Source organism: Lycium barbarum, chromosome 4 (assembly GCF_019175385.1).
Source record: "Lycium barbarum isolate Lr01 chromosome 4, ASM1917538v2, whole genome shotgun sequence".
NCBI classification, from domain to species: Eukaryota; Viridiplantae; Streptophyta; class Magnoliopsida; order Solanales; family Solanaceae; genus Lycium; species Lycium barbarum.
In genome coordinates, this window is record NC_083340.1 from 8274999 (window position 1) to 8288102 (window position 13104).

The window sequence follows — 13104 nt, forward strand, 5'->3', positions numbered from 1 at the left end:
TCACAGCTAAGTCTTCAACCATGATAATCAACAATTATTTAATTTTTCCGAATATAATATTAAAAGTAACTAGTTAGTCGAAAGTTTATATGATATGTTGCGTATGTATACCTTGTCCAGAATTAGATTGTGACAAATGAAAACCATATAGTCAAAGTCTCCTGTTAGTGGGAGAGGATGTTCGTTTTCTCGGTTTATAAGCTTCTTTTATAAAATAAAAAAAGAAGAAGAAATTTCACTTGATATCCTATTTCGCTTTGAAGGATTTATAAGTTCACATTTAAATAATCTCTAGAATCAGAATTCTTGAGATCTATGATCTGATAGGTTTATACATCAACTTCTATTTTGTTTTTTTGATTAAGTCATTTTTTTTTGTCGGGAAAAATCTCATATTGCATAATTTAATTAAAATGATTCTCATCAACAAAATCTTTAGTAAGAACCACTAAAATTTTTCAAAAACACAAACAGAGATATTAAGATCAACTCAAACAAGAGTATAATAGAAATTTTCTAGGCTTAAAAGACTAGCTCATGAGGTTTCATGCCTGACTTGATTGAGAACCTTGCACACAAATAATCCTTTAAATCGGGAACACCCTCAATAGCCTTGATCAATGCTACATCAACAATTTTTTGATCATCTTTTTTTTCCTGAGGAAGCACGTTCTTCTCCTGTTTTTTCTCTTCAAAGAACTCACCTTCACCCTTCTTCTTAGCTTGTTTAGCAAAATACTTATCATCAATCTTCTTAGCATTTACCCCACTAACATCAACTTTCGTTGAAGTAGCAATAACATAAGCTTGATTAACACGTCTTAATGAAACTCCATTAAGCTTAAAAGGCCCATTAACAAATAACAACCTAGATTTAAGTTGTTTCAAAAACGCAACTCTTTTTCCCTTAAATCTTCCAGCAAGAATAATCAACACTGTACCTGTAGTAATGGTCTAAATTTTTGTATAGGATAGACGATAACCTAATGTTTTGTCATTCCATTATACTTGTACAACTTTTAAAAATAGAGACAAATAAATCAGCCCGTTAGCCCAGTTACACAAACAGTATCCATGTATTTGTGGGCTGCATTTATCAACAGGTGTGTAGTTGTTGGGCTATCTTGAACAGACAAGTCCAGAGAAGTAATTTAGTACAAGCCCACTAATATCACCAAAATTACTTATCCTTTTTTTGCGCGGATTGACTTTCATTTGGGGTGGTCTTTAATTTTTGTCCTTCAAATTGGTGGTCTTTAAGTTTTGTCCTTGGTCTAATACCCTGTGGTTGTGGGTTCGAACCCCAACTCAGTGAAAAAAAAATCGCAAGGCAGATGTTTGATTCGCAAGGCAGAATTTTGCTGCAAAGCTTTGCTAAATTCTGCCTTAAGGCAAAACTTTGTCTTGCGAATCCAAATTCGACCTTGTGAATTTTTTAAACATTTTTTATTGAGCGGAGGTTCGAACCCGAAACCAAGAAATTTTTAGCAAATGACAAAAGTTATAGACCACCAATTTGAGGAACAAAAATTAAAGACCACTCAGCGAAGGACAATCCTACAAATTGCCCATTACTTATTGTTCTTAGGATAAGTTCTTTCAACTCCTTTTTCTTTTACCACTGAAATAATTTCACATTTAATGAATTACTACTATTAAGAAGCACCAGTTGGTAGGGCTGTTCAAAACCGAACCACTACCGATAACCCAACCGCAAAATTGGCTTAATGGTATTGCGTTATCGGATCAGCGGTTGGGGAATGGATTAAGATTTTATAGTTATCGGCTTATCGGTGCGGGGGCGGATTACTCAATTTTCTTATCGGGTAAACCGTTAATCCGTTAAGAATTTGTCATATTTATATTCTTAGCCATAACAAATAAAATATGTATTGTGATTGTAACTTGTAAACCTAAAGCTAAATCCTCAACCTAAAATATGTATGTCTATTTCTGTTAATTGTGAAACCTGATTGTTTTCTATCAAATAGTTCATTCCCTGTTTTTTGTTTGCCTATATCGTAGTTTGCTAATTTTCTTGGAAAATTGTTGCTACTTGCTACGGTATTTTTACTAATATTGAATCCAACATTTCAATCTTCTTGGTTATATTCCTATCCCTTTTTTTTGGATGATATCAATATCTTCTTTATAACCTATAAAGTAAAAATATTACATTTTGAGTCACTTTAAAGGCAGGTAATTTCCTTGACTACATGTGATTTTATCATTCATTTTTCTCTTAGATTTAACCGATACACCGCCCGATAACCGTCCGATAATTGCTAATCCGATACCGAACCAACCGATATTTTATTCGTTGGCTAGCGGATTAGCACTTTTAAAAGTCGATAACCGTTAAGCCGAACCGTTAAGCGTAATTATCCGTCCAATCCGCCCGATAAGCAGCCCTACCAGTTGGTGCTCCTTTTTCGTTGTCCGTTGTGGACCCCCCCCTAAAAAAAAGAAATTTTGGGTCCCATATTAAACAGGCCCATAAAAAAAAATTGTAAAAAAATAAAAATAAAAATTGTGGGCCCCATATTAAACACCATCCAGTATTAAAAAAAAAAGGTGGAACCCACCACATCCAAATTCACGGGAAAAAAAAAAGTGAACTCCATATTAACAAAATCAAGCAATATTGAAAAAAAAAAGTGAATCCCATATTTAAAAAACAAACAATGTTAAAAAAAAAAATGTGGGTCCCATATTAAACATCATGCGTATTCGTAGCAAACACTAATATAATAAAGTTTTAAATACGGAGCACAAACTACAATGTTATATTAATCGTGTTTTAAACATAGTATCCCATATTAAAAAAATAAACAATGTCAAAAAAAAAATGCAGACTTTGTATTCTTAGCAAACACTAATATAATAAAGTTTTAGATAATGGCTGGTTGAGGTTAGAATTCATAAAGGTGGGTAGAGATGGCTACAGTAGATTCTTCCGATGGAGCACAAATTACAATGTTATATCAATCGTGTTTTGAACATAGTATATATAAAAAAATAAAATTGGGCCCCATATTAAACAGGCCCATTAAAAAAAATTGTAAAAAAAATAATTGTGGGCCCCATATATATTAAAAACAACTAATATTAAAAAAAATGTGGGCCCCATATTAAACACCATCCAGTATTAAAAAAAAAAAGTGGAACCCACCACATCCAAACTCACGGGAAAAAAAAGTGAACCCCATATTAACAAAATCAAGCAATATTAAAAAAAAGAAGAAATTGTGGGCCCCATATTAAACACCGTGCGTATTCGTAGCAAACACTAATATAATAAAGTTTTAAATACGAAGCACAAATTACAATGTTATATTAATCGTGTTTTGAACATAGTATCCCATATTGACAAAATCAAGCAATATATATATATAAAAAAAAAAGTGAATCCCAAATTATGGGCCCCATATTAAAAAAAAAAAGTGAAACCCACCATATCCAAACTCACGGGAAAAAAAAGTGGACCCCATATTAACAAAATCAAGCAATATTGAAAAAAATAATCAATCCCATATTTAAAAAACAAATAATGTTAAAAAAAAATGTGGGCCCCATATTAAACACCATGCGTATTCATAGCAAACACTAATATAATAAAGTAACTACAATGTTATATTAATCGTGTTTTGAACATAATATCCCATATTGACAAAATCAAGTTGTTATGTTCACTAAAATAAATATACTTAAAATATTTATATTTTAAAATAAGATAGAATTTAATGCAAAAGACAACATGACAAGTAAAATGAGCTAAACCGAGAATATTTACCAAAAATTAAAAAATAGCATTTCTTCATTTAAATAGAAAATCAATTTCTACTTTGTTTCGTTTTAAACATGTAAAATTAATTTAATAATTTGAATTAGAATTATCCAAATCAAAATTTGATAAAAAATAATAAGTATTTTACACCTTTAAATTAATCGAATTAAAATTGAAAGTATGCTTAAATATTGCTATTGTTTTATCTCAAAGAGAGAAAAATAGTTTCCTTTTAAACAAGTCTTCTCTTTTAAAAAATATTAATAAATTTGCCGATTTTGTATTCGTAGCAAACATTAATATAATAAAATTTTAGATACGTAGCACAAACTACAATGTTATATTAATCATGTTTTAAACATAATATATACTCTCTCTCTCTCTCTCTCTATATATATATATATATAAATATATAATCAATATTCAAAGACAACTACATACACATAGATGCACTATAATCTAAAGTGTTGGGCCCGTGCGCAGCACGGGCATAGGCCGTCTAGTTGTTGATAAACTAAGATGCCATTTAGTGTGCACAATTGTTGATGGAGTAACTATTTGTCCTCGTCGAAAATGCTTTTTTACGGATATTTCGACAAAATTTTCAGTTCTTTAAACTAGGTACGGATAAATATTTTTCACTGAATTAGTAATAAAAGATTTTCCTTTTTAGTTAATTTTCATGGGTGTTTGGTATCTGTTTTGGGGCTCGTTTATTTCGAATTCACAATGCTAAAATTTATTTAAATAAAAAACGCTCATAATCAAATTTTATTGTAATTTTTAATTTAAAACTTTAACTAATTACACATAAGTTTTATCTATCCTACCATACCACGACATTAGCGGGGTAATCCAAGACCATCGAATTCCACAAGGCGAAAATGGGAGAAGACAAAAAAACCATCAAATGATGTGGTACAGTGGATGGAGTTAGATCTCCCTTAATCAGAGGTCTCGAATTCGAGCTTTAATTATTAAAAGATTCTTAATAGAGAGCGCTCTCCTGAATGGAGCCCTACGCGGTGCGAATTCAAATATAGTTGGGCTGCGGTGGGAAAAAGAAGAGGAGAAAAGGACCAAAATCATCCATAATGTTTGGGTTTGGATCAAAATCATACATATTCTTTCACATGGTGCACTAATAGTACATTATGTTTGCATAAGTGGTGCACTTTTAGTCACAATCCCAAATAAATTTAACGGAAAAGAACAAAAATGCCCCTGAACTTTTAGAAAAGGTATAAAAATACCCTTTATTCATCTATTTTGCTAAAACTACCCCTCAATTCAACTTTTTGGCTCATTTATTCCCCTTGACTAACGGACAACACTAATTTTTTTAAAAAAATAAAAATAAATTGCACATGACATTTTATTACTGAAAAATTAATTTATTCTTTTAAAAAGAAATCTGAAACCTTGGAATTTTTTTAAATTTGGACAACTTTTTTTTAACGAGTAAAACCTTGACTAACGGACAACACTAATTTTTTTTCTTTTCAAAATGTGAAAAATTGGATTTTTATAAAAATCTGAAAAAATTAAATTTTTTATGGAAAAACTGTGTTTAAAAAAAAAACCAGAAAACTATCTTTTTTTAAATCTAGAAGAAAATTATGGAGTATTAGTTTTGCACATTTTACTTAAAAAAACAATCAGTTTTTCAGATTTAAAAATTGAATTTTCTAAAAAAAAAAAAAGGGGTTTCCACCCGTTAAATTTTTTTTTCCAAACTTAAAAAAATTCCACATGTTTTAATGAAAATCCAATTCTGTTTTATATATATATATATATATATATAAAAGGCTTACTACATTTGTTTTTTTAAAGAAATGGATGTTGAAAAATTATTTTTCCTTATTCTACGAATAACGATTTTTCAAATTTCTTTTTAAAAGAATAAATCAATTTTTCAATAATAAAATGTCATGTGCAATTTATTTTTATTTTTTTTTTAAAAAAATAGTGTTGTCCGTTAGTCAAGGGGAATAAATGAGCCAAAAAGTTGAATTGAGGGGTAGTTTTAGCAAAATAGATGAATAAAGGGTATTTTTATACCTTTTCTAAAAGTTCAGGGGCATTTTTGTTCTTTTCCGTTAAATTTATTTGGGATTGTGACTAAAAGTGCACCACTTATGCAAACATAATGTACTATTAGTGCACCATGTGAAAGAATATGCATGATTTTGATCCAAACCCAAACATTATGGATGATTTTGGTCCTTTTTTCAAAAGAAGAGAGAAGACAAAGAAAGGTGTACACTTGGAGGATTCGAAAAGTATATCCTTTTTGTTCTATGGGACACGTCGTTTGCTTGTGTCTACACGCATTACAAAGTGGTCCTTATATTTAGTTATAAAGCCTCATCAAAATTCCTAGTTAATGGATCTATCACAATCATAATGAAATTACAAAAAGAAAAAAAAAAAAAACAATCAAGAAAGAATTAAGACCATTGAATAATTGGAAAAAATTAAACTTGATTGGGTAGAAAAGGTCGAACACTAGGATTTAATTAACAAATAAACCGCTTAAAAATAAGTAACTCAATCATGAAAAGCTCATTGGAATTTTTTGGTAAGTACTTGCCGACCAAAATAATAATGTTATAATAAACTGTTAAACAATCTAATTAACATGCAAAGAAAGCTACTACGGGTACAACACATATACTAGTTAATAAATAAATTTACCAAACAGTTAATGTTTTCTTCATTTGCACTTTTTGTCTAAATTACTCTATTGTTTTTTAATATGCTTGGATATAAAACAAACAATATAAAAGTTGTAGTAGGAAGCTTTCTAAATTTGAAACATTATATAAACTTTTGAACAATTAATCATAGGGTGAAAATCATTTTAGTATAGTTACCGGTCAATGATCGAAAGTTGAGATAAGAGGATGAAAATGTCGATTGTTCAATATTGAGAGAGGTATTTAATTTTTAAAGTAAAGTTAGAGGACTAAAATGATTTTCGACCATTAATCATAAAAGCTAGATAAGACATTATGCTAAAAGTGGAAATATCATTATGTACCTTGCATCTAGACGTATAAAATTTGTATTATTAAAAGATTTGCTCAAAGGTTAATTTGACTTTGAGATTGTATAATTATTAGAACTCATTGACTCAAGTTTCGAAATTTTATCAAAAGTAAAATATACAGATGGAAAGAAAACAAAGAAAGTTGATATAATAGTCGTTCAAACAATTAAGAAAAAATTGACTAACGAATATAAAAATACTAAATGAGGTTTGCACTGGCTCAACATTTCGAATTCGGATATAGTTTAATTTGTATCTAATCTTTAATTTAATTTGTGTCTAATCTTTAGTTGCACCTATTATTTAAACACTAAAATAATTTTTTCTGGGCCATTAATGCTTTAATAAACTGTATAACATAGTGTTATAGAATAAAAAGCAGAGATGCTTGGCTTTAATGGAGAGTTATGTATACAAAATATGATAGAAATAGTTGATTCAAGCTATTTAATGGTACACAAAATAATGAATTGCACATCTTAAAGGTATACAACTAGATATACTTACCGAATTTTGTAAGTATCTTATTTACATAAGTATGCAGTGTAGTATTTTTTTTAAATAGATATTTTTCTAGTAATATTTAGATCGCATGGGCAAACAAGGTAAATTTCCCTAGAATAAAGTCATTGAGTAAGTGTTTCTTATGTAAAGGATAATGAAAAAATTTCATGAACGAAAAGAATGGAACACATTAAAGAAGTGGGGTCTCCATTTTTTCTAAGCACCAAGAGGTTTTTAGTATATACAACCTATAGACAAGCTAAACTTTTCGAAAACACTAATATCATCATAGCGAATTTTCCTATGAGGAGTTTTGGTACATTTGATTCGAACACTAACTAATTTTTTTTCCTCATAGGTACAAATATAAATATCAAAATTATCCACTATATATCTATTTAAGTTATACTAATTTCTCATTTATGGCAATCTTTAAGCATATATATTCACATAACATACTTCAAAACTTAATCTAACCAGTAACCATAACCTTGTCCTACATTTTACAATTATAAGGGAATGATAAATTTCAAAATTTTAGTAAACATGTGTTTATTGTTTTAAAGGAAAAGATTAACTTAATTGACTTTACTTTACCACCATTGAATTACCACTAATCCATATTTGAATGAAAATGAAGTATATAAAGAGCCCTTTAAAGATAATATTTTTTTAATGAAAAGCCTTGCAAAATTCCTTAAAACTTCAATAAACAAAAAATAAAAGCTTATTATATGCGACAACTTTTCCAATGCCTTCTTTGTTCATGAGTTTGGAGGTGGCGGAGTCCACCTTTACAAAAAAAAACATGAGTTTGGAGGTGAACGAAGTGACCTCCACTCATGCATCTAATATAGTAAAAATAAAATATAATATAAAATTTTCGGCTAGAGGCCTAATATAACTGACCTAAGAAACACTTCGTTAAAGTTTTAAATTATCTATCGCTTTATTATTTTACACGTTTCTTAAGAATGTTAATTAGAAATAGTATTTGACTAACTTTGATGTTCCCCTATTTATCTCTATTAATGACAGAATTTTGCTAAGACTAAAATAGAAAAATATAATTAATTGTGTATTTTACTCTTAAAATGATAAATAATTTAATACGAAGCGTATGAGTGCTCACACAGAAAGTTTCCCCATAGTTCCGTGTCAACTAAAATAAAAAGAGTTTTGGATAATGATTATTTATACTAGTACATAATAATAAAGAGTCCTAAAACAAAGCAAAAAAGCAAAGTCATCATTTACTCAACCTTCATTCTTTATCTTTTTTTCTCTCTATTGACGATCATTCTTATCACAAAAAACAAAGGTTGGTTCTTTACTTATATCAATCGTTATTTATATTTTCTTTTTGTACTAATAGTTAAAGATTCATGCTTTATCAATTGGGTTCTTTTTTTTTTTTTTTTGATAGTTTTTGATGAATATTTTCTTGATGGGGTTGTTTTAAAGTAGCAAAATTAAAAGTTCTTAGTTGGTTTGATTAGTTTTGTATTAGTTTAGGTTAAAAGATGCTTACTTTATACGTAATATAAAGAGTTCTTTGTGTTTAATTTTTTTGATGAATATTTTCTTGATGGGGGTTGTTTTAAAAGCAGCAAAATTAAAAGTTCTTTGTGGGTTTGATTAGTTTAGGTTAAAAAGATGCTTACTTGTAGTTGTGTTTTAGAATAAGTAGCTGATTGTTATGTAAAGCAATTGTGGTTAATATGTTAATTAAGACAATAATAATTGTGTTTTTTTGGCTATTTGGTTCAGGAATATGGCTAAGAGCTCATTCAAGCAAGAGCATGATCTTGGTTAGTTTTTTTTATTTTTTTATTTTTTTTATGTTATGTTTTTTTTTTCTGAAAAAGAATTATGGGTGTTAGTGATTTTTTTGACTGTGTGATGTTTTGGATGATGTTCAGAGAAGAGATGTGCTGAGGCTGCTAGGATCAGGGAAAAATACTCGGATAGGATTCCGGTGAGAATTATAAGTTTTATGTGAATGGATTTGGTAACTGCTAGTTTCAATGTGATTAACTGATATCATTGGCAAGATTATTGTGAAATTTGAACTATTATCTTGTAGTATGAATATTTGTTGTTTGATCTTTGGGTGTTTTTCTGAATGGACTTTGAGTCATTGGCTTAATCGGTACAATACCAAGTTGTCTGATGTTAAGCTAGCGTTTGGCCATAGATTTTGTGAAACTTGAAAATAAGAGTTTTTGAAGTTGTGTTGAAAAATAGTTTTTTGGAACTTGAAGTTGTGTTTGGACATGCATTTTACTTGGAAAAACTTTGAAGTTTTGTAAGGAGAAGAAAAATTTCACCCAAAAACTGGTTTTTGATTTTTTTTTTCAACAACTGATCAAATTCCATGGACAAACAATGCTTTCAATTTTTTTTTTTTTTTTGTGGAAAAAGGTTACCAAATCTATGGCCAAACGGGAGCTAAGAATGTATGATGGTGAGATTATATTAAACAAATTTGGACTCAACTATTATAAATTTGGAAGCTACATATTGGAGCTTCAAAATCCCAGACTTTCCTCTTCTTGCTTCTTACTTGCAGTTTCTCTGTTATTTGATGTTTCCAAACAATAGTTACTGATATAATGGGTAAGAGATGTATTAAAACAACATACCCGGTATAATGTGATTAAATTTGAAATTTCCTTGTTTCACTACCAAACGGAAATTGCCTTGCGATAGAACATATCTAGTAATTCAAAGAACTTACCATCTCAATTACATAAGAGAGCACACCAGTATTCTTATGTGGTGCACCGAAAACCGAAATAGTGGCACTGTACGCTTAATAACACAACTAACTCACAAAACCGAACAGACTAAGGAGTTTTTGAAGAATATGGGTGAGTTTCCTATTTATTGGCCACGTATGTCCCCATATTCATTTGATACTTGAATGCACAATAGAAAAGGATATTACACTGAAGGCACTAAAACATGCTTTTCGAGTTTGATAAAAACAATCGAGGTAATAGCACGTTCCTGTAAACAAGTCTCCTTACTACTATAAGTTCTGTTTGCCTGAACTCCTAGTTCCAGAATTACAATGTCACTGGCGGTTTCATCTGTATCAAGTTGACAACTAAGTCAATCATAAAATGCCTTTTCTGTTTCAAATCCCAATCCATTCTGTCTCTCAGCTTTATAACTATTGAAGACCCAAGAGGCTTTCTTGTTTGCTGAAAAGGGTATGATTTTTTAAATGTGTGAATGGGGTAAAGGTATCTTACTGCATATGAGATTCTTGAGTAGTTTGATATGTCCTTCAATGATTTGAAAGAAGAATGAACGATTCTGGGTAGAGTTGATCATTCGACAAAACCTAAACTTCAAAAGTAAGAGATGTAAGAATTGCAAAAGTCGAAGTAGTAAGATTATGTAGTCAAAAGTCTTAATGACAAAAGTATGTAGCTGTTATGCGGTTTAAATAATGATGAACAACTTTGAATAAGTCACCTTCAAAGTAATGGAGAAAGCATGTCAATCACTTACTTTAAAATTCTAATCTGTGGAGTTTTGTAATCATCATGTGTGAAAGTACATATACATTTCATGTGGGTCAAGGAACAATAACAACTACTGCAACAACGCCTCCATCCCAAGCAAGTTGGAATTGGGATATATGAATCCTCACTGAACAATACTTAAAAATTTGTTCATTGCAGAATACCTTATCATCATCATAGTAGTCAATTGTCTCAAATCAAATTGGATACGGTCCATGGTGGGCAGTGTCCACTTGTAATTCAAAGAATTGTTGCTTAATAGTTGTTCACTTTGGTGTTATGTGCCAATTATATGATTATTATAGATGAGACTGGTCTGAACTCAAAATGGATATGCGTCGACCAAGAGTGGTGTCCAATTGTAACTCAAGAATTTCTGCTTACTATTTATTTTCTTGGTAGTGTGTGCCAATCCATCCAGAATTCTTCAGTGCTTCTTTCTCACAGTTTTTATGTAATATGCAGGTGATAGTTGAAAAGGCTGAAAAAAGTGATATTCCCAACATCGATAAGAAAAAGTAAGTACTGATCAAGCTACAAATAAACTTGTTCTTGTTACTAGTCTATGTTCGGCTGTGCTTTGGCCAATGGAGAAAAATGTTACCTCTCAGAAAATGTTATCACTGATTCCTTCATTTCTCATATCTCCTTTCCTTTGGTGTCTCCCATTCAGACTGGCAGTTCGCCTGTTCTTTGACTTGGTCATGCTTCCAAGCTGCCTTGTTCCAAACATTTAGTTTTTTCTACCTGAATTTGGCTAATATTTGGTGGCATTCATGTGATATGTTCAGATGAACATTGTCTTCAATTGTAGGCTGTACGATCCAAATTTACAAACATCTTCAATTTGACTATATCGCCCTTTTCTTCCTCCCTTGTACATCTGTTCTCTCCTGCCAACCGGACACCATGATAAGCATACGACCCTTCTTTTATTATTGAAAATTCCACCAGTCTGCCGATATGGCCCACGGTGTTGAAGTGGCTTCGGTTGATTACCATTTTCCAGTGGTTCAGATATTCAGTAGCTCTGTTTTTGTCATCTCACTACTGGAGTTGCCTCAACTATCTTTATTACCAAACAAATGCATATTCTGTTACGATCTTGTTTTGGGACTCCAGCACAAAACTTGACTCATGTTTTTGTATTGGCAAAATTACAGGTATCTTGTGCCAGCTGACTTGACAGTTGGGCAATTTGTTTATGTCATTCGCAAAAGAATCAAATTGAGTGCAGAAAAGGCAATTTTCATATTTATTGACAATGTCCTACCGCCAACAGGTAAATCTACTCGGTACTATCTGGCTTTTGGAAGTTGCCATAGCAATTCAAAAAAATTGTCTTTTTTACTATGAAGTGAGCTCACTGTTTGGTTTTGCAGGGGCAATCATGTCTGCAATTTATGATGAGAAAAAGGATGAGGATGGATTCCTCTACGTTACCTACAGTGGAGAAAACACATTCGGGGACCTGGACGAGCTGTAGCTTTCACGCCAGTGACATTCGTTCATTGCTTAAATTTCCCTTGTTTATTGTCCCGTCACACTTCTCGGTCGTTCTTTTAATATCTTCTCTCGTTCCTCCCTCTTATCGGGGTTTTATTGGCAAAAATCATGTATAGCATATATTTACGTATAGTTCAAAAAGACAAGTGTTCCAGTCTTGTGGAATATGATGTTAATAATCATCTGGATTCAATCTCCGTAAAAATTGTGTTAGTGTCTGGTTCAGTTGTGGCTTTATAAGGGCGACACTGAGATGCCTAATTTCATTCTTGATTGTGTTCCTATTTCAACATTCTGTTAGTAATTATTTGTGCTTACTATTGCCATAAGGTGGAAAGAGAATGGAGAAATGGGTGTTTGTTCTATTTTTTCAGCACCAATTGTATATTTACATCCAGATATTTTCAGTAACTTACACAGATGTGTCGAAAGAACAGCTGATTTTGTAAAACAGTTTATTTCTCCATCAAAGATCGCTCAAGGACCTTTGAGATATGGACTAATGTTCCCTCTTAAATGAGCAGTTGCTTAAAACATAAAGACTTTCAATTACTGGGAAGTTTCATTATCTGAAGTTCCAAACATATCATTCTTTGAATGACCAAAACAAAGGTTTCTTTGTATGAAGTCAACCTTCAAGTGGAGTTGATTATACATCAAAGACAAATTAAACTTTCAAGTTGCCTCCCCTCTCATCTCAGGCCGATTGCTGCATCCGC

General features: G+C 31.0%; 2 protein-coding genes across 2 annotated transcripts; one reads left to right on the forward strand and one right to left on the reverse strand.

Moving 5' to 3' along the window:
• Positions 1 to 522: 522 nt before the first annotated feature.
• On the reverse strand, positions 523 to 1076 carry LOC132637123 (large ribosomal subunit protein eL6-like). Its single transcript, XM_060354266.1, has 2 exons — positions 1068 to 1076; positions 523 to 954 (listed from the first exon to the last, which is right to left on the reverse strand). The coding sequence occupies exons 1-2, from the start codon at positions 1074 to 1076 to the stop codon at positions 523 to 525; spliced, it is 441 nt and encodes a 146-aa protein (XP_060210249.1).
• Positions 1077 to 8530: 7454 nt separating this feature from the next.
• On the forward strand, positions 8531 to 12590 carry LOC132635085 (autophagy-related protein 8f-like). The gene is made up of 6 exons (XM_060351312.1): positions 8531 to 8664; positions 9114 to 9154; positions 9266 to 9321; positions 11345 to 11397; positions 12043 to 12161; positions 12262 to 12590. Exons 2-6 carry the CDS (start codon positions 9118 to 9120, stop codon positions 12363 to 12365), a joined length of 369 nt encoding a protein of 122 aa, XP_060207295.1. The 5' UTR covers positions 8531 to 8664; positions 9114 to 9117; the 3' UTR covers positions 12366 to 12590.
• Positions 12591 to 13104: the final 514 nt, after the last annotated feature.